General features: G+C 41.0%; 1 protein-coding gene across 1 annotated transcript; it reads left to right on the top strand.

Moving 5' to 3' along the window:
* The first annotated feature begins 21,350 nt into the window (after window positions 1-21,350).
* On the top strand, window positions 21,351-24,968 carry POLR1F (RNA polymerase I subunit F). Its single transcript, XM_086614790.1, is given in 5 exon segments — window positions 21,351-21,568; window positions 21,709-21,850; window positions 22,957-23,165; window positions 24,536-24,840; window positions 24,843-24,968. Coding segments are annotated over 5 exon segments (963 nt in total). The 3' UTR covers window positions 24,932-24,968.
* The last annotated feature ends 781 nt before the right edge of the window (window positions 24,969-25,749 follow it).

Genomic DNA, 25,749 nt, shown 5'->3' with positions numbered 1-25,749 from the left:
ACCCTTTTTTATCTCCCTCCCACTTCACGCTGATTCAAACTAGGAGATTATGTCTTGTATCTTCTCTTATTTCTGCTGTTAAAATACAGCTGTATCATTTAAAGTATTTAGTATTGAAGAAATTCTTACCTTCCCTGCCCAGAGAAAACAAACACAGATCACTGCCTTCATTTTACGGTGAGATTGCAAACGAAGCAAATCTCAAGCAAATCATGAAGTCCAAGCACCCAGACTGACAGTATTAAATTCCTGTGGTTTGCTACACTAACTGATATCATTGCTGTCTTTCACCCTAAATCCAGGCATAAACTCCAGGAATGCTGACAGCTATTATATTTCTGAGGACTATTTATTAACTGTGTAGCACCCTGGAAAAGTATATGTGTCAGAGCTCCCTTGGTAACCATTACGCATAAAGGGCAGTAGGTTAATACTGATACCCACACTGTGATGGCACAAGCAGAGATCTTGAAACAGCCCAAGAGTTCTGGATCTAAATGCTACAAAAGGCATGGGATTCTGAATGATTGTATTTATGCAAGGAATTGTTTTGTTTCTATTTTATGTTTCCTAAAAATATGGTATAAAACCATGAATAACACTGTTAAGTTTGTAAATTAAGGCATTCAAACATGAAAAATACGTGAATGGATTTTAAGACTAGAAAGCACCTCGTGATAAACTAGTTTTTCCTTCTGTATAGCACAAGACATGATACTTCATCTGACAATTCTTGTATCAATCACATAACATGTGGGTAAGCAACATATATTTTTAGAATGAAATCTGATCTTTATTTAAAGACTTCAAAAGAGGTAATCTATCACCTCCCTTATTCTCATTTTAGTTATTTGTTTCTATGCAGATTTTTTTTTTGCTTTATTTCTTGGGCACTGGCTCTCACTACACTATTTTCTGCTAAATTAAGGACTCTGGGAGAAACTGGGATCAAGTCATGTTTTAACCTTCTCTTGGGCGAGCTTCTTAAATTCACTCACTGTAAGGGCATATTTCCAGACATAAAACATACGTATATATATTTTTTTTTTCACTTCTTTCCCAAACTCTTTCCAATTTTTCCATGTAAACTTCTTTTTTTCCTGTGCATAGGAATTATGATAGTATCTTTAACTACATATCCCAACCATCCCTGCCCTACCAAAGTTACACTGAACTGACAGCCAGCAGGCTAAGAGTTCTCATCTCATCTCTTTCCATGATTGCTTTGAACTAATCTTTATACTATAAGGGTTTTAAAATTGAATAACATTTCATACTCTCTCAGCTTCCTTTCTCCAGTTTCTTCTCAGACAAATAGCCTATTTTATCCCTAGGATGAGGAAAATAAGGAATTCTTTATGTTTTAGAATCTGTCTCCTCCTCTGATTTCATCGATGGACAGACACATCTTTTGTGTGAATTTGTTTCAGGCTGGCAAGTTTACTTTAACTCTGACACCCATATACCTAGGATCTTGAAAGGTTTGCACCATGTGACAAGGAATTCTGCAGATCCTTCATAATCCCCAGACGCAGAACCAGTTACAGCATAGCTATATTCAAGAGATACTCCACTCCTGACCTGAGATAATTAGCTATGCTGAGAGGTAGGGCTGAGAAACCTGGACACAGAACCACACACATATGACTATATTGCTTCTGCACATTACAGATCACATACAGTAACGCACTGTGTGGCACAGGCACACCTATACTGCTTCAAACCCATGCCTAGCTCTGCACAGAGAGAGCTCTGCTTGTTAGCTTTCCAAGCCAACTGTCAAATAAAGCTGAAAGAATACATGGAGATTACATGCCTATCTGTCAAAAGAAAGATGTTTTCTTTTTGTTAAATGGCTTGCTCAAGAGGGAATGATCTTTCTTCCCCCTTCTTATGATATATATTAGCTTTTTCAGAGTCTAAGGACTTGGGTCATAACAGCCTCTTGGCAAGTAATGCAGCTAGAATGGGGTTGGAACTAGATGATCTTTAAGGTCCCTTCCATCCAAACCATTCTATGATAATAAGCATCCAATAACACAGCTTCAAGAATATACAAATATTAATTTGTTGCAGTTTGCCATTCAAGTAAGTGTTGCAACATTATTAACTCTGTGGTAGTTCTCTGGCTGCAATGAGAGCTTGTGTAGACACAAAGGAACCAGTTGCATCCATGTTGCAAGACTAGAAAAATTGGAAAAAGATCTTGAATTCTGAGAAAAAGGATTTATGATGTATTGGCATGTTCTACATGTAATGGTAGTAAAAAAATAAAATAAATAAAAAAAAACCCAAACAAGGTATGTTTGTTTAATATATTTTAAATTCTTCACTTTCATTTTAACATTTTTTTTGCGTTCAATTGATTCTTTTATTCATATATTTGGGACTCCTCTATGCTGTATAGTATTATATTCAATATTTGGTTTGAAAACCTCACACATATAAAATAATGAAAAAGATTTAAAATTAATTGTTCATGCTTCATGAACAAAGACTAAAATGTACATGTACCTTGGGGCCCAACTTCTCAAATCCTAAATTAATGTCCCTTTTGAGGTCCATATATAAATATGTGCTTAAGGAACTGCTTCCACTGAGAGCAATGGGACTAAGACTTGTGTTTAAAGTTAAACCTGGACAATTGCCTCAAACAAGGATTCTTTTGTGAGTGACAGCCTTACATTGAGATGAGTCCAATGACTAGCAACTACTCTAGGTTTGCAGTGGTGTCACTGTGAGAATCAGCTCCCTAATCTGCATTGCCCTGTACTCTGCAAAAATAGCACCTGGATGTGCAAACCAAAGGCACAGAAATGATCAATCAGAACAAACGAATTTTCTAAGTACATATTTAATGGAGGAACAGAAAATAAAGGAAAAGAAAAGAAAGGAAAGAAAAAGAAAAGAAAAGAAAAGAAAAGAAAAGAAAAAAAGAAAAAGAAAAGAAAAGAAAAGAAAGAAAAGAAAAGAAAAGAAAAGAAAAGAAAAGAAAAGAAAAGAAAAGAAAAGAAAAGAAAAGAAAAGAAAGAAAGAAAAGAAAAGAAAAAGAAAAAGAAAAGAAAAGAAAAGAAAAAAGAAAAGAAAAGAAAAAGAAAAGAAAAGAAAAGAAAAGAAAAGAAAAGAAAAGAAAAGAAAAAGAAAAGAAAAGAAAAGAAAAGAAAAGAAAAGAAAGAAAAAGAAAAGAAAAGAAAAGAAAAGAAAAGAAAAGAAAAGAAAAGAAAAAGAAAAGAAAAGAAAAGAAAAGAAAAGAAAAGAAAAGAAAAGAAAAGGAAAAGAAAAGAAAAGAAAAGAAAAGGGACAAACAAAGGGATTTCTACTGCCTTCTCTCCACCTTTCCATTAGCACCCAATAGTGAAAAATGCCCATTTCTACCAGTCAATGCAATCACAGCTGCCTTGCCTGCACAGTCCCCCGAGGCAGTCTGCACCATCCTTCACCCCTCATGGCACCTACATTTATAGTTTGCAATACTTGCCAGTCTTTAAGATTACTCTTTTTAATGGTTTCCCTGAATGCACTGCTCTTAACCCCAAAAAAGATTCATGCTTGAACTGTGAAGGTTTGTTTGGAAGGATTTACTTTTGATTTCAAATAAATGTACATTCTGGGGACTTTCAGGATACTCATTTGGTCTGTCAAGGAATGGAAACATAACAAATGCCCACCAGCTTACTGGCAAAGAGAAGAGGTTCTGTCAAAACAGCATATTTATTTGGAATTAAGAATCTAATTTTAAATCTCCTTCTTTGGCAACACTCATACCTTTGGCATTTACATTTCCCATGTTTATACTACTGTCTTAAGAACACTTAAGTAGAACCTTTATTTCCAAATAAAGTTTCATAACTTGGCAGGCTCATGCTTGCTTTATAAATATAAGAACTTTAAATCCTTTTCCATATAAACATGTGTAATATTTCCTACCAAAAGTGTGTGACAGCCAAGAAGTTCAATTTTTCTCAATCTATAAATCTGTGCAAGACAGCTCATCCAAAATAAAGCATCAGCCTAGGCATAATTACAAATATACATGTTCAGTAAAGGTAAATAAATTAATATCCTCTAAGTAGGAAATAGCAACAATTTGCCAGGAAAATTATATTGTATGTTAGAACATCCCATGGGTTCATTGGAATACAGCTGTGGTGAAAAACGACAGGAGACCTTTTACTCCTAAGAGTGCCCACAGTTCTCTGCTGAGTTGCAAATTAGCAAAAAGCAAGGAAGAGAAAGACATCCCAAGTTGTCCTCTTCGCCGATACACAGCCAGCCTGGCAGGGAGGAGGCTGCCAGGGAGAGCTGCTCAGTTCTTCCAGTCAGCATCTGTGGAGACGGTCCAAAGATGCGCAACACTGATGTAGGCACCTTGCCTTCTGCTCTGAGACACAGAATGAAAACAGAAAGAAAAAAATTAAAACAGAAGGAAAGAAAAAGTGTATTTTCCCAACTAACACCCTCAATACATAGTGCCACATGAGCAGTCCCACTGATTGCACAGCGGGTGACTGCAGAAGCAGATGCTACTCACCGAAAATGAGAACGGTTCTGGTTTAGCCCAAATTACTTAACTTTTTGGATAGGTCAGCAGCAAGAGATTAGGAGCAGGCCTGAGCATGGGTTTAAGTGTGCTGAACCCTGTGTCCTTCACTGTTCATAGCTGCCACCAGCTGTCAGCTCGGCCGCCACAACCACGCTGCGTTGGAACAACTGACCCTTGGCTGCCTGCAAGTGAACTGGGCTGCACACACTCACATCACCCAATTCATCTGTCCGTGAAGAAGTCTGGAGCATATGAAAGCACGCACTGTCCTCACACTACTCTTTGGAGTTTGGCTTCAGCCTGGTTGTGCTGGTGAACCTGAGTTTGACAACAGGTCTAGGTTTTCTTAGAAAGACTCCAGTGGAAACAGAGTAACATGGACTTAAACTAAGGTTAAGCATAATTTAATACCATATAAAGTTAAATCCCACTTGTGAGTCTAGTACAGTGTTAAAAGGCATTGCATTCTGATAAATGTAGCTGCAAACTAAGCCTTCCAAGGCCTACATCTTATGTGCCTCACTCTCAAAGTTGAATATTCAAAGTTTATTTAGATATCTGGCTTCCTGTACCACACATGAGAGACAGCTGCCTTGAGAAGACAGCCAGAAAGCCTAAGCGGTGAGTATTAGCCCACCTACAGCTAGCCAGAGATAAATGAGTGGGCTTTGCCCCTCAGGAGCAAATACTTACTGCTCTCGGGATCCAGAGCTCTGAATCTTTACCTTATATCAGGAACTTGTGAAGGAACTGGGCACTTAAAACCTCAGGCTGCCTTGAGAAGACTTCATGTATCTACCTCTTGAGTCACATTTCAACAGCAAGAGCCCATTTTGCTCAGCCTGAAGGCATTCAAGCTCCTGTCTCCATTTCTCAGGAGTGTTCACCACATGTCTCGCTAAAGGTTAACCTGGGAGGCCCTCTTCTGTCGAAATGAAGCATGCATGATTTACTGCACAGAAGAGAACACAAAGCATCACAGCTCTGGGAACTACTGATTAGGACAGTGAGCTACAAACTCTGAATTTCGCTCTGTCAGCTTGTCGCAGCGTTTCTTTCAGGTTTGGGTGTTGGGATTTCTTTCCTCCACAACTGCCTAAGCAAACCTGAAAGCAGAAGCAAGCTGCTCAAAAAAATCAGCATGACCCAGTGTCACCTCCCTCTCCAGCAGTAGCAGGACACCTCAGTTTTAACCTCTCTTTTTACCTCTCCTCTCTCAGCCACGCAGCTGGGTTGTTAAAGCACTCCCAGATACCGCAGGTTTGCATCTCCTCCAGCCAGGAAGGGAATCAAAGCACCTTCCCAGCTCACTCCTCCAGCTACTGCACAGAATAAGGGCTTGTCATCCATTTCCATCTGAAAAAAGACTACAAATATATTGGGCGGAGCAGACAGCTGATACTGTCATACAATCATAGAATCATAGAATGGTTTGGGTTGGAAGGGACCTCAAAGATCATCTAGTTCCAACCCCATGGGCAGGGACACCTTCCACTAGATCAGGTTGCTCAAAGCCTCATCTAACCTGGCCTTGAACACTTCCAGGGATGGGGCATCCACAACTTCTCTGGGCAACCGGTTCCACTGCCTCACTACCCTCAATGTAAAAAATTTCTTCCTTATATCTAATCTAAATCTCCCCTCTTTCAGTTTAAATCCATTGCCCCTTGTCCTATCACTACATGCCCTTGTAAAAAGTCCCTCTCCAGCTTTCTTGTAGGCCCCCTTTAGGTACTGGAAGGCTGCAATAAGATCACCCCGGAGCCTTCTCTTCTCCAGGCTGAACAGCCCCAACTCTCTCAACCTGTCTTCATAGCAGAGGTGCTTCAGCCCTCGGATCATCTTCGTGGCTCTGGACTCGCTCCAGCAGCTCCATGTTCTTCTTTTGTTGGGGACTCCAGAGCTGAATGCAATATTCCAGGTGGGATCTCACGAGAGCAGAGTAGAGGGGCAGAATCACCTCCCTCGACCTGCTGGCCATGCTTCTTTGGATGCAGCCCAAAATATTGTTGGCTTTCTGGGCTGCAAGTGCACATTGCCAGCTCATGTTGAGCTTCTCATCAACCAATGAATACATATCCATGTATTCTAGAGGTATTCTCATCACACACCACAGATTAGGGCCTTCAAGACCTGTTCTGCTTAGAGGTTGGCTTCTGGCAAGGTTTAGGATGGAGCTAGAGAAGGAGTCTTTTGAAGTGGGGCAGGTCAATCCAGGTGCCAATTCAGCAAGATTCTGACTGGCACCTGAAATCCATCTCAGTCCCATTTTAGCTGTTTAAGTCTTTCATAGGATCTGATTCTTTTTGTACAAGGCAGTTCAGACCTTTGCTTCACCAACACAATGCAGCCAAACAACAGTTCCTGCACTGGTGTATCCAGGCATGAACCTGTAGAACATCACTGATCCTTTGCCCTTGCCTTACGCAATCTTGGAAAAAACACAAGGAAAAAAAAATTAGTTGAAAATTAAATTTCAGACTTACCTAGCAAATATTTTTACTCTCGGAAGTAAAGATTTAAACCAAACCACTCATATTTGTTATCTCCTCTTTCTCACCCTGGCAGAAGATCAGTATTACATCCATTTAAGTCAGTAAGGTTAAAATGAGATGTGGGAGAAGAATCAGTTCTGGCTGGCCAACAATGAGACCCTTTCAGAACCCCCCAAGTTTACTGTGCGTACAAAAATTCAGCTAGGAAGGTGGACAAGCAGCAACTGAAAGCATATAACTCAAGAAAGTCAGTGGTTTTGATCTTGTTCTCTCTTACTGTTTCCTAAAACAACCATGTCCAATGTTTTTATGTTCCCTTCTTCTTTAGAGTATTGCCCAAAGGAATGATAACAACCCACCACAGTGATCTGATCACCTGAGAGATTCCATTACTCTGCAAACCATCTTTCATTGGAATTACTTTAAAGATGACAAATAGCCGCTGCTTCTACCTATGATAACAAAATAAAATTATTAAAAGATACTTTACATGAAAGAAAATACTTTGGATTTTGATAATTTATTGCAATAAACCTGAAAGAGTTACACCATTACTAACCTGAAGCTTTTGTACAAAGCTGCTGTTCATGGAAAGCAACTGAGGGTTCAAAGGCTTCATTTATTACTTTTTTTTATGCTTCCCAGCTGAAAAGTGACCAGATAGATTTTTTTTCCCTATTGTTGTAGTTACAAGCTAGTTTTTCCCAAGATTTTGTGTCCTATTGTTGCTGTGGTACTGTCTGATTCACAGTATGAATCCTCATATTGACTTTAGGTGGCAGTTTTTCAAGTCTGAGGTTCTCCTTACCTATACGCAATTGCGTCCCATGGTTTAGACTGCTGGAAAGAAAAGACCTCATTGTGTACACTTAAAAGGAGTACAACTACTGTGACATGGCAAAATATGACTATTTTGGTTACTTGTATGGTCTTTTCATAGAGAGATAAACTACGTTTCTTTAATAATAACCATGCAGCTGTAGTGCAGTCTCTCTTACTGACAAGTACATATGTAATCACCTGGAAATGCTGCAAAGAGAGCCATGACTACACAAAATCATTGCTTTTATATGAGAAACATTGAAACATGGGATTTAAATTCTACTTAGAGAATCAAATATACATGCCATATTACTGGTTCAGTGGCTGAAATAAGACCATGTAAAACTAATGATAGATCCAAACAACTAAAAAAGTATATTTCATCTAGTAATGTCAAAGTACTTAATGAGTATGAATTAAGGCTTACAACATCTGTGTGAAGTTGATATTATTGTACCAAACTGAGAAGATAAATCCAGTTAAGTTTATGGGCCCAAAGTCTCAAACTCAGTCACTGCCAGGGCCCTGAGCACATTCTTTCTCTGCTAGGGGTTTGGCTGCTTGGGCTAAGACCCAACCTCGACAAGCAGCTGTCAGGCCTTGAAATGGTTATGAAGAAAGAGAAAAGGCAGGAAGAAGCCTCAGCAGAAGCTCTCCCCTTTTCTCGGAAGATGCATCTAAGTGGAGGTTCAACCTTGGTCCCTGTTGCAGGTTCACATGTGCTTGGTCTCGAATCTCTCTGATTCTGAACCCGACCCTGACACGGAAATCTGGCTTTTAGGCTTGACCTCTGACTTGCTTCCTCCTATGGACCTGTTGGGCTCGTAGCGGACCCCAGTTGACCCTGGTTACCATCAAGGACATGCTCTGCTCTTCTAGCTCAGGTTCTGTGGGACGGTGCCCTTGCTGCACCGTGGCAGTCACCAGCAGGGCCAACTGAATGAACCAAACATCTAATTTTAACTATTAGGCAACATGCCTTACAGACATTTCAACATAAACACAAAGTTAGGCTTACAAAAATAGTATAGCAAACCACCAATTACATGTTCATAATTTTAAAAGAAAAATTTTTTGTATTTCAAGTGTTAGGTGTCGGAAAAACTCTTTTATGGCAACAACAGAAAGAAATGTTTTAACAGCAGTAATAGACGGCTTCTTATCAGTACCAGTAAGAACTTTCAGTATGCTTTGCCTCACCGGTTCAACAGGGCTATTATACCCTTTAGCTACTTATTAACCTAACCAGTAGTGACAAAAAAAAATATAAAAAAGGAAATCACACACCATGAATCTCTTAGTAATCTCAGATAATGCCATAATAATTGTAGGCAGCCCCAAGTGGAATGCCTTTTAGTTGATTTTGGAGATAGACTATTCAAACAGCTAAGCTACGTGCTTAACTGGTGTATTTCAGGAAATCAGATAATTTTCTTTCGGCATATTTGAGTTCCTTTATTAATGGGAGCACTCACAACTATCACAAATAGCTGGAGATATTTACAAGAAATTAATTTAATTAAAGAAAACAAACACAAATATTTTTAAGGCCATGCAAAACACGCTAATATAGATGTTTAGAAAGTATAAATCATGGATAATGTCTGTGCAGTAAGTGAAAATTATTCTAATTACACAATTCAATCAAGCTGTCTGGAGATTCAAATTCCTCCTTAAAACATATATGTACTCTTTAAATTCTTTCACTATTAGCTCATTAAGCTCCAAATATAAACTTATATAAATAAATACTCTTAGCATTTCAGCTTCCCACTCACGTCTCTCATCTTTCACATATATCTAATATGCACAGTCCTTATCCTTACAAAAAATGCATGCAATGAAGAAATACCCTGGGGGGAGTTACACTGATTTCAATAAAAGTTTTCATTTATATGCATTACAAGACTTATAGGAATATATAAGGGGAACACAGGGTCTGTATATAGACTATATGCAAGGCAAGTGCTAAGCACAAGTAGTTACAATGACTGCTCTGTGCCCTGCTTGTCCTCCTCCCCACAAGCTCCACAGTAGCAGTGCTGTGGGGAGGCTGCAGTGCTGGATGAGCCCAGGAAACTGGTTCACTGGTGACAGAATGATTCAAACTCCTAATGCCAAATTTGCTGGATTGCCCTTTCTGTCAAAGGCCAGCCCAGCCTGGGCAGCTACATTGCCTATGGAAATACCTACGACTCCAGCCCTTGCCAGCCTTTTGACACATGCTTACCCATAGCACAAGCAGTCTCTCTGAAGTTTGTTTTCAGAGCAAAGTGATCTGCGTGCCTGAGTGTTGAAAAGCCGAGATTTAAAATGCCATGCAATCGGAGGCTGGGAGTGTGACGTTTCCCAATTTCTTTCAGCACCTGATCATCAGCAAATATCAGCAATGTCACAATCCTGAGCAGCACTGAGAGTTGCACTTGGAGGGTTGCAGTATTTCTGGAGCACAGAGTGCTTTGAAAAGCCTATTTCAATTTGCAAAGCGTGCTGATGCAATACACTGCTGTCGTGCTGAGTAAACATGTTAATTACACTTTGCCTCACCCACCATATACTACGCAATCTGAAATATCTGCTAAGCAGCAGTATAAAAAACATCATTAATTAAATGGTTTAAGTTGAGACGAATGGTGCAGAACTCAGCAACCATAGTGTCATAATTTTTGGTGAAAGGTGGTTACTATTTTGTGGATAACAACCATAGTGGCATTACTGTTTAAGATCTGTGTAACTAAATGGTGGCATCCTGTTTAATATCTTCATTAATGATCTGGATGATTGGGCACAGAGTAACCTCAGCAAGTTTGAAGATAATGCAAGAGGAGGAGGAACTGCTGATGTGCCAGAGGGTTGTGCTCCCATCCAGAGGGACCTTGACAGTCTGGAGAAATAGGCCAATGTGAATCTCATGAAGTTCAACACAGAGAAGTGAAAAGACCTGCGTCCATGGGGAAACAATCCCATGCACCAGCTGGGGGTGATCCAGCTGAAAAGCAGCTTGTCAGAAAATGACCTAGCGGTCCTGGTGGACACCAAGTTGAACGTGAGCCAGCAACGTGCCCCTGCTGTAAAGAAGGCTTGGCTACATTAGACAACATATTGCCAGCAGGAGGTTAAGGGAGGTGATCCTTCCCTTCTACTCACCACTAGTGAGGCCACACCTGGAGTACAGCTAACAACCACCAGCTCTCTGGAGGAGTCTCTGTCCATGACAAATTGACACAATGGAGTCATGATCTCTATTTGTCCCTGGAGCGGGAGGAGTATAGTGATGTGCATGCTGTACTATCTCATCTTGCAACTAGAGAGTACTTTCTAAGCACTCCCTGAGGCATCTAGAATGCTTCTGTTGATGGCTGCCTTGTAGGTGTATGAATGAAGAGCTTCTCAGACCACAGGACAGATTGAGGGCTACTGCAGGGCACAGTCATATCTGTTCTGTTTTCCTCAGCTTTTACTAGTGTGAACTCTGATTTAAGACTGCCACGGCCCTGTTTATGTCACTGCCAAATACTCATTTTTCTATAGTGAAGCTGTCATTTAATCTAGAATCATAGAATAAATTAAGTCAAATGGGACCTTTGGAGGTCAAATGGTCCAAAGCATTTTTTTTAGTATTTCAAAGAACAGAGATCCCACAGTTTCTCCAGGCACCTTGTTCTAGCGTTTGATCACCCTAACTGTAAAGAATCCTTTCCTTGTATCTACTAAGAATTTCTCCTGCTACAACTTGTACCTATTACCTCTCATTATTTTACTGTGCACTGCCAGGAAGACTATGGGTCCATCTTCTCCACAGCTAATCATTAGGTTGTTGAAGACAGCCAATTAATTACCCTCTCAGCCTTCTCTCCTCCAGACCAAACAAGCCCAACTCTCTCAGCCTCTCCATTATATAGCCATTGTGCTATTGTTTCCCTGAGTCAAATATGGCACAGTAGTGCATGTCTTTTACTTTTTGAAGATATTAGTAATATTCATTAACCATATTTATTGATGTTGCAAACCTGGCTAAGTGGCACTCAACTGTCTATGTCTTCACTAGCCAGAGTCATCAAGGATTGCTACCATGTTAATCCTGTGTAGTAGAGGCAGAAACCATTTCCAAAGGCCCAATCCAGAATGTACTGAAATGAAAGTAAAAACTCAGTCCTGGCTTTAAGTCAAGACACTCCAGTTTTCAGACCCTTTACATCTCTTTTCACAATAAAACAGAAAAAGAAGATTTCTCTCTACTCAGAGTCAGCTCGATAATTTTTAATAGATCTAACAAACACTTGAAAAGAGTTCCACTGCATTATGCACAAATGAGAATTAGAGACAAAGTAGGTTATTCCTCACATACAAAACAGCTGTACTTTCGTAGCGTATTCTTAAGTCTTCAGATCTCTCTGTAGATTTCTAAGGCCCAAACAGAAGCAGCTCCACTGCATCATAATATTTTATTATTCTACATGATGCTAATAACTACACCCATTTTCCCAGTTGCCACTGTTTCATGAAGATGCCACTCATATTTCCTGTCTTCTGTGCATTTTAAAATGACAGCAATGATTGCCGACTACATGCATTAATATAGGTCAACTCACAAGGTCCACCTCTAGAGCAAATGGGAGCATAGCAGGCATTACACCCTCCCTCCATCAGACACAAGGGGCTTCCTCTTCAGCTACTTGGTGCATATGCAACTGCCCATCCGGTGTGCAAGTCAGTATTGGCAGAGTTGGCAGGATCCAGCTTCCACTTCCACCGGAGTGGAAACGCAGAGCAGTGCATTGTCCAGATGGCAATCAAGAGCTATGCTTTTATCACACAGACACCTTTGCCTTGGAGAATGAGTGTCCTGTTGAGCGTCACACTGGGGTACCTCTTCACTGGAGCAAGTGTGCCGCGCCAGTCTTTACTCAGACAAATTCCTTTGGCTTCAGTTGAAATTTGCTTGAGTGAAGACTAACAAATATCTTGGGATTTGACTATTGCATCTCACTTGCTTCCAGGAAGATCGTGATGGTAAAAATAACGATGAGAACCTTGTGATTAATGTCACATTTAAATTTACATAAAGGACAATGCTGCACTTCGGAAATTTCTCATGCTCTTAGGGGATTTGGGTAAGTGAAAAGAGAATTTGAACTGAGAGCAGGATTTTGCCCACACTGCATTTATTTTTTTATTACTTTCACCAGTCACCAGTAGGGAACATTAAAATTGTACTTTTGTCATGACTCTCACAGAAGAGTCCCTGATTCTCATGTTTTGTTTTGCTTTGGTTGTTGTGTGATTGGTTGTTTTGTTTTGGTTTTTCTGTTTTGATTTTTTTTTTTCTTTTACTATAACCATGACTTCTATTATCCTGGGATTTTTGCATGTGGGTGGATGGATGTGATGGTAAGCAGTTGAATCCGTTCAGTGAGAACCCTGTGAGCTGCCAAACTAAACCATGAACTCAGCAGGAAGTTAATCTCAGAACAGAAAATTTCCTCTGTAAACTAGGACAAACCTGGCAATTGCCTAAAAATAATGCTAGGTCTGTTTTACGCCCTATCATTCAGAGATATCATTCAGGCACCAAGTGATGCCTAGCACTGCATCGTTCAGGGGTGAGTGGCACTCGAATAGTTTTCCAGGTAAGAGCTACTACAGGTACAGTACGTTGGAGATTACCTAAACTACTGCAAGTGCATTTGCTTCAGCACCTAGAGCTGCTGCACTCAAACGTAAATGGTGACATCAAGCTCTTCAGTATCCACTCAGAATAATGACTACTATCCTTTATTTGCCTGAAGGTAGATAATGCTGCTATTGACAGTCAAATGCTCATCTCTTCTAAGAAAATCAATGACATTAAAGATTTTCTGAAGTAGCACACACTGCCTGAGAAGGGCTGCAGAAAAATAATAAATCTGGAATTGTTTTCCATCAGTGTCATCATTTATTATGCTTGCCTTCAAGCAGACATTGAGGAAGAATTTCTTCATCATTAACTGATTCAAAATAATCAAAAGCTTATCTTTCAGTTAACAAAGGATATTCCTGGTAAAGGAATGCCAGTATTTTTGGAGATTTTGTTTGGCATAAACAGCCAAATGTTATGTTTACTCAGCCTCTTTGGTTTACAATATGAGAAAAGAATTCCCATCAGATTTGAGGTATTTTTTTCATTCTTGTAGGTTGGAAATAGAATGAGAACAACTTCTTTGATGATATCCAAATGAGTCCATATTTGATCCAAAACAAAACCATATAGCCAAAAGACAAAAATGAACCTCAAAATGAATTGGCTTTCATTTCCATTACATTTGGAGTAAAAGCTTCAGTTTTCTGGCCATTCAATTGAAAAGCATGTATCTTTAACTGCATCAGAAAGTACAGACAAAAGAAAACAGAATAATTTGTTACCATAAATATAGGCAATAATTAATCTACTTGTTAGAGTCTGTAGATGAAAACAAAAATATACCCACATAACTGATTCCTCTTCCTCCTTTTTACTACTTCTCAAGTGTCAACCCTCCTGAAACTCACTTGCAAAAATCAGATTGCAGGATTGGGGCTTTAGTCTGAAAGCAGCCTAGCAGATATAATCAAATATCTTTCATTCAAATGGGTAGTTACTTTAGATGTCTCTTAAATAGCAAACTCCGCAGATTAGCAACCCGTTCTCCAGGCCAGAAGGATTAACAGCTTTTCATTAAAACAAAAAGAAAAAGATAACAGATGCAAAATCTGGAACAGCACTGTAAATCAAAAATTCCTGGGTCTCACCAAAAACTAAATAATTTCTAGAGTTTTGTCTGAGCAAGAATTTAGATCTAAATGTCTGAATGTTCTTTATTTAATTATAAATAATCATAATTCTTTACATGATTTAACAGCATATGAACATTAAAAAGATAGAGAACTAGTAGAATCAGATTGTTTTGACTTCTGTAGTATCTTGGAGAAGTACAGGAGTCATAAAGCAGGATGAGAAAAAAGACATTTTCTGCTCTGAAAATTAATAGCACCTGGCTTTTCTGGAGTCAATCCCCTGTGGATCCTTAATTCTTATCTTTCCTGACAATTTAAAAAAAGCTGGAGTAAAGGGTTGCTTGAAGTTTCTCAGAGTATGAACTGTAAAATAACACAGCTAGCTTGTTAAGAGAGACCTAATTTACCCCATTTACAACCTGTCCAACCATCTCATTTGTTAGGACAAATCATCAGCAGCATTTACAATGCTACAGAAAAGCCTTACTCTTCTTTACATTGGCATAGGCTGCTTCCCTCCCTTGTTTCTGTGGCAACATCACCTCTTGTATACATGGAAAGAGTCACGTTCTCACGTTATTTGCTGCACTTCCAGCCCGTATCTGAACACACGTCACTTACTGGCTGGAAACATGGAGGAAGAGACTCAACATCAGAACAGCCAGATCTCCACAGGTCACGATGTCTCCACCATTGAAATTATGTCTTCGAACACCAGCAAAGCTGGAGAGGGGCACCACAGCCAGCACCCGCCATCCTGTGCCAGGTTCCCTCATTTCCACAGATGTAAGGCCAGGCAGCTACTCGGATACAGTTCTTTCAGTAACATAATCATAGATGAGATGTTTTGACTCCGGAAGAGTGATTCACAGTGTAGGCAATGCTGATCGCCAGCCCTATCAGCCAACAACCTACTTGGAGAATCAAGGGCCAAAGGCAAATCTAGCCAGTCCCCAACTGTTACAAGACATCCATCCCAGACATCATAAATGTCACTACAAATCAAGATAAATTAGTAGCTGAAAAAAAACTAACGTAATTGCTGTCTTAGCCCATTTCTTTCTCTTAATGTTTCTCTAAGTCATTTACTAGCTATTAAAGGTTGACCTAGCAATTGCTGACAAAATAAAGTGCAGTCTGCACATTGTAATACAGATTAAATTCTCAGCCTGACATGCAGTTAGGCTCTCTCTGCTGACCGCACTTTTCAGGCTGAAGGCTTTAGTGCTCCATCTGGTGGATTTCGCGTTTGGTACAGTTTGTTTCTGCACAAACCGGTGACGCAGAGATGCCTGGTACACTGACAGGACTATCTGCCTTCTTTGGCCAATGACAGTATTCATCTTATCATCCTGAATTTGCTCAAATTAGATCTTTGCCTGAGAGTAATAACTTTATTCCTCTCACATTTCCAGTCAAATGAGCTTTTACTATTGTAACAATTGTAACTTTAGTCAACCCCTTACACTGACCAATTTTGTATGTAATTGAACGGTGGCGTTTCAAAAAAACTTCCACAAAACTAGGCTAACAGAATTCCACATTTACGGCCATAAATTGAGATCCTCAATAACATTTAGATGCTTAATTCTCACTGACCAAACATGCTAGGATTAGTCTCTATTTGGGATGAGGATCAAAGACATTGAAGCAAACCTATTACCATCCAACTTCAAACAGAACTGAAAGTTTGGGCCCTGATTCTTCATTTTAAGCACAACAGCAACATCTGTCATTAAAAATACTGCAGGATTTTATGATACCACAGGAAAAATGTGAAGACAGCTAAAAAATCTGAAGAAAAATTCTGAGCATGAGTCTTCTCCCGTATCCACCCTTTACTTGTAGCTGTGAGGCATTTCTTCATTTCTCTTTTTTATAGAGCACGAGTTGTGTGATGAGGAACCTGAGATGGATTCAATTTCAAAATGCATCAGGTCCTTTGAGCACATGGCCTTAAGAGTGGGTGTATCTTCTACTCGAGCACAGTGCCACGGGAACTCTTCCACCCTGCACGAGATGCAGTATGTTCCATCGCGGCTAAGACTTTCAGGATTTTAATGCTGGATGGAGGTTGCCCTCTGAAGGAATGAGCTGCAGCTGCCACAAAAGAGCATGAATGGGCAGTTGGATGAGGCTCCTACCCAAAATATGATGTCAATTCAGAAACCTGGAATGAAGATGGTAATGACCGTATGGGAATAAAAGAAAAGACCAGCTGAGAGGCGCTGGATATGTGGCTCTTAAGGAATCTCCTTATTGGAGTCTGGCCTTGTTCCCATAAAGAGAAAACAAGACAAACACAGATAAAACAGAACGGAAAAGAAACAGCAGTGATTGAAAATGCAGCTTTTGTTCTTGGTCCCGACTGTTACTGGCAACCTGACCGCTAGAGAAAAACAGGCTAAGCACAGTTTTATCAGCCACTGTGAAACTTGGCAAACGTACCAACACCGTGCTGTTTTAGACATTGATTTTAGCTGCCTTTTTGGACACACAGGCTCACTGCAGTGCTGCGAAAAGGTCAGCTAAGAGACTGTTTTTAAACTGAAAGCTAACATCAAGAAGTGAAAAGAAGATATACAGCTAGGGAAGAAAAAGAAGTCAAGAAATGATTGTGGAGATACCAAGATTTAAGTGTTACGGTCCAGGTGGTTTTAAGAACTGAACTGTGACTGGGGGAGGTGGAAGTAGCATTGATATTCATCTCGTTCGTCAAGACATCTTTTACAATCAGGTAACGAAAGCCCAAGTCATATGATGGGTCTGAAGTCTCTAGGAGACTGCAAGACAATGCTGCTTTGGGTCCAGCAAGCAGTGTGACCTGACAGGTGTGGATTCGCAGAGAAGAACAGGTGGTGCTGGGAGCAGGTTTCTGGTTTACCAGCTGGTTGCTGGTAAAAGAGTTTCAAGGAGGCTCTTTTGAATTCGCTCTGGCCTGACCCCATAGACTTAATACCCATTAGGATTTAGAGTTCATCCTCCAGATTGCTTTAGTCTGAAAGGAAATCTGGAAGTCTCAACAATGAAAACCAAAGCACAGTAGCAGGGATAAATGGAAATTCACTTAGAAAGTACTGATCTCAACCAAGATATCTAGAGATAGCCACAGTACCATCTGCTTTGGAGGGCAATTCCTGTCTTCCAGGTCAAGTGGCAGAGTGGCTTTGCTGCTAAAAGACTGTCTTTAAAGGCTATCCGTCTTGTCCACATAGTTTAGGATTTAGCCCAGCCCTCTGTAGGCCCTATGTAGTATCTGTAGGCTTTATGATATTACTATTTTGCTGTAGGTTTTCAGTTTAGAGTGCCTAATAGAAAGCAAAAAAAATTTTGCAGCCTGCCAGAGTGAGACTTTCTGCAAGCTGCCAGAAAGTGCACGTGCTGCATGCTCCAGGGCAAGGCATGCACAAGTAGGGAGTTTTCTGGGGACAGAATTCCGCAGGGATAACCCCAAATTCCTGCAGAAGCAGAAGGAGGGAGCCCTTCTGGCACCATCTTGCTCAAATTGCCTACAGGGAGAAAGGCAAAAGTCCACATGTTCATGCTGCCTTTCCATCTTATTCTGAGTTTTCATTTAAGGAGCAGAGTCAGGTTTTTATTATCTTGGATAAAGCTGAGTGCAGTCCTTAGTGCATTATATGTTCTCACTGCAAACTAAATCCACTCATAAATAAGAGTTATAAAATGCATATTTCATTTAGGAATAGAAGTGGATGCAGCAATTGTATAAGGTCTTTAACTGAGATTGAAAGCACATGCAAGGATTAGCTATGATCTGAATAGATGAAATAAAAAATACAGATATTTCTTCCAGAAAGCTGAGAGCATATAGCACACGATTCATTTCAACAGACATTAAATACCTTGGAGGATTAAAGCCACAAGAGAATACAGATTACAGTAGCTCAAGACATTTTCTCTTTCAATTTTGCAAGTTCAGTCTGACATCTGAAAGCCATTTTTATGTCAGTTCTTTCACACTAATCCAACTTTACTTGCAGTAAAGTATCGCGAATTATACTGTTTGTTTTACCTGTAAAAACTAACAATGTCCTGTCTTCACAGCACGTTCAGTCAAAGAAAACCTTCTGGTGATGTCGGATTTAAGTAGTTTCAAAGGCTTTTGCATCACTTAACACTTTATAGGGAGCTCAAGGATTTCCATTATCTGATGTAAAGCTCATTTTTATAGAACAACAGTGTTTCTGAGGCCTCTACAGTGAAAAGGTAACACCTTTAACAGAATTGATACATCAGAAATTAATTTTTATAACTCCCCATGTGGATTCAATCAGTTTACATGTATACATTAAATAAAACAAGTTAAGTTGATATAAATGAGATTTAAACAAAATATTTTCAACGTTTTGCACCAGTTCAGGTAAATCAGGTTAAAATTAAATCTTCAGGCAATACTTTGCAACTTTGTGCTCACAGAAAGCCTGATCAATTTTTCCAAAGTTTTCACTAATCAGCCACAACAAGTTCCACTGGTAACAACAGGACACGCAGTGGGGTTTTTTGCTATTACAGCTCACTTTGCCAGCCATCTGCAGCGTACAGGGCACCTGCATCCCTTTCACAATTTTTTCTTTCTTCTCTTTCTACCTTTTAATATATGCTTAATAAAGTGTTAAAAATTCTCATATGCACAAATTACACTCAGGCCCTTGCAACACAAAACAAATTTTTTATTCTTAACAATGCTGTAGATGAACACCATTTAAGGTAATTTGACATTTTAAGAGTGTCTCTAAATTTACAGAATGTTTCATTTAAATTTACAATGATATCAAAACACAGTGTTTTGTCTAAACTACCAAATGTCTGATTTAGGTCTATCGGGAAATTGGATGCCTGAAGGAGGTCATTCCATGCAAAATCAGTTGAAAAGAGGAAATAAATAATGTCTATCATGGAGATATAATCCGAAAAGGAACGAAATGGTGTGTCTGAGTGTATACATATGGACTCTGGAGATAAACTCTGGCAAGATCATGGAGCAGATCCTCCTGGCGGCTATGCTAAGGCACATGGAAAATAAGGAGGTGATTGGCGACAGCCAACATGGCTTCACTAAGGGCAAATCCTGCCTGACTAATTTGGTGACCTTTTATGATGAGGTTACAGCATTGATGGATAGGGGAAGAGCAACTGACATCATCTACCTGGACTTGTCTAAAGCATTTGATACTGTCCCACACGACATCCTTGTCTCTAAACTAGAGAGACATGGATTTGACGGATGGACGACTCGATGGATAAGGAATTGGCTGGATGGTCGCACTCAAAGAGTTGTGGCCAATGGTTCAATGTCCAGGTGGAGGCCAGTGACGAATGGTGTTCCTCAGGGGTCAGTACTGGGGCCAGTGCTATTTAACATCTTTGTTGGAGACATGGACAGTGGGATCGAGTGCACCCTCAGCAAGTTTGCTGATGACACCAAGTTGTGTGGTGCTGTGGACACGCTGGAAGGAATGGATGCCATCCAGAGGGACCTTGACAGGCTGGAGAGATGGGCCTGTGAGAACCTCATGAAGTTCAACAAGGCCAAGTGCAAGGTTCTGCACGTGGGTCGGGGCAATTCCAAGCACAAGTACAGGCTGGGCGGAGAATGGATTGAGAGCAGCCCTGAGGAGAAGGACTTGGGAGTGCTGGTGGATGAGAAGCTCAACACGAGCCAGCAATGTGCACTTGCAGCCCAGAAAGCCAAACGTATCCCAGGCTGCATCCAAAGAAGCATGGCCAGCAGGTCAAGGGAGGTGATTCTGCCCCTCTGCTCTGCTCTCCTGAGACCCCACCTCGAATACTGCATTCAGCTCTGGAATCCCCAACAAAAGAAGAACATGGAGCTGCTGGAGTAGGTCTAGAGGAGGGCCACAAAGATGATCCGAGGGCTGGAACACCTCTGCTATGAAGACAGGCTGAGAGAGTTGGGGCTGTTCAGCCTGGAGAAGAGACGGCTCTGGAGTGACATTATCGCAGCCTTCCAGTACTTAAAGGGGGCCTACAGGAAAGCTGCAGAGGGACTTTTTACAAGGGCATGTAGTGATAGGACAAGGGGCAATGGATATAAACTGAAAGAGGGCAGATTTAGATTGGATATAAGGAAGAAATTTTTCACTCAGAGGGTGGTGAGGCAGTGGAACAGGTTGCCCAGAGAAGTTGTGGATGCCCCATCCCTGGAAGTGTTCAAGGCCAGGATGGATGAGGCTTTGGGCAACCTGGTGTAGTGGAGGCTGTCCCTGCCCATGGCAGAGGGGTTGGAACCAGATGATACTTTGAGGTCCCTTCCAACCCAAACCACTCTATGATTCTATGATTCTGGGTGCCACCGCCGCCCGCCCCACGTGCCCGGGGCTGTGGCAGAGACGGGAAATGGCACAGCCTGGTGGGCCACGAGCCCGCAGAGCCACACGCCCCGGGGCGCGCTGACACCAAAACCGAGGCAGTTGCTCGGGGCGACTTCCCCGCCCGCCCCCGGCCCAGCGCCGCCACGGGACCCGCCGCACCGGGGCCCCTCCGTGCCCGGGCCGCACGGCGTGGCTCTCGCACCCCGACCGGCGGCTCAGCGGCCGCGACGCTTCCCGCCGCCGAAGGCGCTCGGAAGTGCGTCACTCACCGCGGCCGGGGCCCCGCCGTCCCGCGCCCCCGCCCCGCGGGATGCGGCGTGACGCCATCGCGGCGCGCCGTGGCGTGAGCTGTAGGCGTCGCTGCCGCCGCCGCCCGCCCGCAGCATGGCCGTGGCGGGGCAGCCGCTGCCGCTCGGCCCCGCGCTGCCCGCCGCCGGGATCCCCTCCTTCGCCGCGGCCCGCGGCCTGGTGGGGCGCCGCTACTCGTGTCTGGTGGTGGCGCCGCACCGCAGGCACGTCGCGCTGGCGCCGCGCTTCCTGGGCCGCAAGCGCTCCGGCATCCGCGCCCAGCTCGACGCCGAGCTCCTGCGCTACTCGGAAAGGTGCGGCGGGGAGGGGGCTCGGCTCGGGCCTTCCCGGGCCGGGGGACGCCTCAGCCCACCCGGCGGCCCCGCCGCGGCCGGGGGCAGCGCCTGACAGTGTCCGGCCTAACAGTTAACGGTGCTCCCTCCCCTTCTCCCAGCTTTCAGGGTGTGCCGGTGGCTTACGACAACATCAAAGTGGTGGGAGAGCTCGGCGACATTTACGACGACCAAGGATTCATCCACCTGAACATCGAGGCGGACTTCGTCATCTTCAGCCCCAAGAAAGGGAAAAAACTGGTGGTATGTAGACGCGTTGATGTCTCACGGGGCGTTTTTTTATTAAATAATCAAAGCTTGGCTTATCTCCGTCATCAGCGGAGGTCTGGGACTTAGGTGAAGCTATATTTTAGTTTATATCCGTTGTTTATTCGCGTGTAAGTAATTTACAGTAGTTTATTAGCAGTTTGTAGTAATACTTTTTATTTTCATCTCTCTCTACTGTCTGTCCCTATATTTGTTGAATGTATGTATAGTGTATACTGTTAAGATATCGTATAACAAGGATTATACATTAAATACTATATCATAATTTTGTATATCGTTTATATCGATATACAAATATCTTTCTGAAAAGCAGATAATTCTCAAACAGGTGTGCTTGTTGTTTTCTAATAGTGGCAGGAATGTTGAGGGTGTTCTCATGAGTTTATTTCCTTCAGTACATCAAGTTGAAGCCAGACTTTCAGTAAAAGGAAGTGTTTGGCTCATAGAACAGCTTTCAACTTGTTGATACAGTTGTGTCACTACTTGTGGGAAAAATAAGTTCAGAGTTGGCTTACATTCGTTGTTGTGCCATACGTTTTGCACTATAGCTTGTATCTTTCTAAATGTAAAGAATGTGTTTTCTTGCTAGGAAGGGAATAGAGAAACCTCCAGTGTCTTTCGTGCATCCTTGGAGAAAACCAAGGTGAATAGTTTGACATGCAAATGTATCAGAAACCCACTGAGCAGAGTACTTAAAACCTATTTAGGTGTCATCGGTATCTTTAGCTGCTAAGTACTTCTGTGCCAGCATGAAGGCCGTTTTAGGCAAGTAAATCAGACTTCAAATGGCTTTAGAGGAAGGTTGATGGCTGTAGTATGTAGATAAATCCGATGTTTTGACTTTCTTTCTCTTGCAGATAACAGGTTCAGTTCTGTTTTGAGAAGAATTTTATAAAGAGTATATAGAAATAGCTTTGATTTTAGTGAAGAGAGGTTAGCTTATTTGCTAGATAAACTGACTTTGTAACTTGTGTATAAACTCTTGTCAAAAAGCGTCCATGTAGGAAACTAAATATATATCATGTACGTTTAAAGGGATAATCTTTATTTTATCTTCATATCACATTCTTTTTCTTTTTTAGGGTGTAATTAATAAAGTGGCCCCTAGTCATATTGGCTGCCTGATACATGGATGCTTCAATGCTTCTATCCCTAAACCTGAACAAATGTCTGTTGTACAGTGGCAAGAGCTGGGGTTAAAAATAGGGGATGAACTGAAATTTCAAGTATTGCACTTGGATTCCGATGCAGCTGGGGTGTTCTTCATTCGAGGAGGACTTACCAAAAGCAGGTATTGTGCCCTACTAGAAAATACTTGTAACTGTTTTAATGGGTTTGTTACAAGTTAAATGATTTGAATTAATATCTTCATCTTTAAGCTTTCTTATTTTGACACAAACTCTTGTGTTAGTTATCTTAAACTAAACTTTCGAGTATTAAGGACTTGCATGGAAGTTTTCTCTGGAAAAATAAAAGTAGATTTTTGAGTTTTAGAAGCTTGAGTGACCTATGAACTGTTGATTGCATAAATAATACACGTTGAAAATAGCACCCCCAAATATCTGGCGTAGCTGTGTTTGTGAATGTGCATAGGCTTTTCAAGTAAAAACACTCCAGTTCCTGAACACAATGTTTGCATTGGTGTTTGCACACGCGCGCGCATTACATAATCACAAATAGTTATATGTGGATGACTTAAATGCTTGCTGAAACAAGAATATCAGAGATGATATGAGAAAATGCATTGCCTTTCACTTATGCCTCTGTAAATTTTTAGAACAGCTTGCTAAAAATTGTAATAGTGATACTTTTAAAAGAGTTGATTCAGATTTTTTTTTTTTTAATGGCCGTTTGCTGAGCAATTTTTTTCTACCAGAGTGGTTATGTTTTTAATTAAATGTACCATATGACTACTAGTGACAAAATCATAACGTTTTTTGTTTGGTTTTTCTTTTTTAATCTGGAAGGATGTTCTGGATTGTCTCAGTAAACTTACAATGAAACTTAATGATTTTGTTCTCACTGTCTCTGGGGACATCTCCTCCACCATGGTTTTTAACTGCATTCTTTCCATAATTGTCTTCCTAGACATTTTCTCCAGTGCTCTCAGTTGCAAGGTACCTGCTGGGTTTTTTGATTTTGTTTGGGGGCTTTTTTCTTCTTTTTTTGGCTTTTCTGGCATCACCTTTGTTTTAACTGTATAGACGTCAGCAAGGCTTGGTAAAACCAGCAGCGCGTCTCATGTATGATTGAACAGACTGTTGACTGTGCATGTTTGAGAATAACTTTATTAAAAAAAAAAAGCTTTACTACAGAACGTGTAATTATGGATTAGTGGATGAAAGACTACAAGAAAAGCAGAAGTATCGAAATGGTCTGTACAACATTTTAGAGAAGAAATTTAGGCTAGGATTTGAAAGAGAATATTGATTCTGTGATAAGAAGGAAGCTAGCTGGGTAAAAGAGATTACCATGAAAGTATTCTGCTGACTTTATGATTTTCTGTAACTCTTGTATCCTGTTCTCCGTTTGTTGTTGGTTTTAGCAAATGCTTATATTTTACTTACTTGGTGTAAATACTGTGTTTTAGCAAATTTTGACATTTCACTGTGTGAGGTGCACTTAGATGCACTTTAGCTTATTTTGTATGTTTCTCTACAGCATGCGGCCCAAACAATCTGAGACTGTCACTGACAGTACAAATGGAGATGAAACTCAAAGTCTCGACCACCAGGAAAATGGCTTGAATGACTCTGGGGGAGATAATGTCACAGAGGAGCCTCTAGGTGAGACAGATAACACTGGGAGGGAAAACGCAGAAGAGCAAAGTGTTGATGCTGTGAATGGATTATGTGATGATAAAAATAAGAAGAAGAAGAAAAAGAAAAAGCATAAGCAAGAAGAACAAGAACATGTATTGCCTACCAGTGACTCCAGTGGTTACCAAAGTGACCATAAAAAGTCAAAGAAAAGAAAAGAAAGCATTGTGATGAAGTTGAAGAGAGTGAGTTATCTCAGCTGTCACAAGAACCCAGAGCTAAAAAGAAAAGGGACTAAAGTCTGAAGTGCCTTTCCTGAAGATGATTTCAGATGTTTTGATAAGCTTCCAATAAAATCCTATTTTCAAAATGCATGTGTGTGTTTCTTTACTAAACAATCTGCTCAGCTGGGTGGGATGATGTTTGTGTACATATGTGCACCAACAGCTTTAAAGGCAGGAGCTTTTAAAGAAGTGATAGAAGAAATGGAATAGAAGCAATATCTGCCTGTTTTATGTACTGGAATAGGGCACAGAAGAACAGTGGAACATAATTACAGGTACACGTGCATCCCCTCTGTGTCTGCTTCCCAGTTCCACACATTAACCAGTAGCTAGTTACGATCTTTGCTGCTCTTAATTCCATCTTTGGTGCTCAGTGTCTTGATTTTATAAGAGTAGATCAGGCTTGTCTTTGGGGTTCTGGGAAATAGACCTACCTGGATTCCCAGGAGCTGAGAAAAGATTTTTTAAATTTTTTTTATTATAGTAAGGAGCCATGAATGCCTGTGAATGAAACTCCACAGCCTGACTTTAAGGTTAAGCAAACAGGTGTTTTTAAAGATCCAGGACACTCCATTCTTGATACTCTAGGAGAAACAATATGATCAGTTGATTCAGAGCAAGCAGGAAAGACAGAAGAGTAGTGTAATCTAGTGTAATGAAGTACCACTTAACGGGTTAATACCACTGAGATGCAGGCTGATAAAGCAGTTGGTAATGGGACATACTTTGATATAATTTTTATGCATCAAGCTCATTGACTTCACTGCTTCTTTCAAAAAAAAAAAGGCTAAAGTGCAACTCCCAACTTTTTGTGCTAGTTGTAACTTTCAAA

Source organism: Tauraco erythrolophus, chromosome 7 (assembly GCF_009769465.1).
Source record: "Tauraco erythrolophus isolate bTauEry1 chromosome 7, bTauEry1.pri, whole genome shotgun sequence".
Classification (NCBI taxonomy): domain Eukaryota; kingdom Metazoa; phylum Chordata; class Aves; order Musophagiformes; family Musophagidae; genus Tauraco; species Tauraco erythrolophus.
This window is presented reverse-complemented; position numbering and strand designations above follow the sequence as displayed.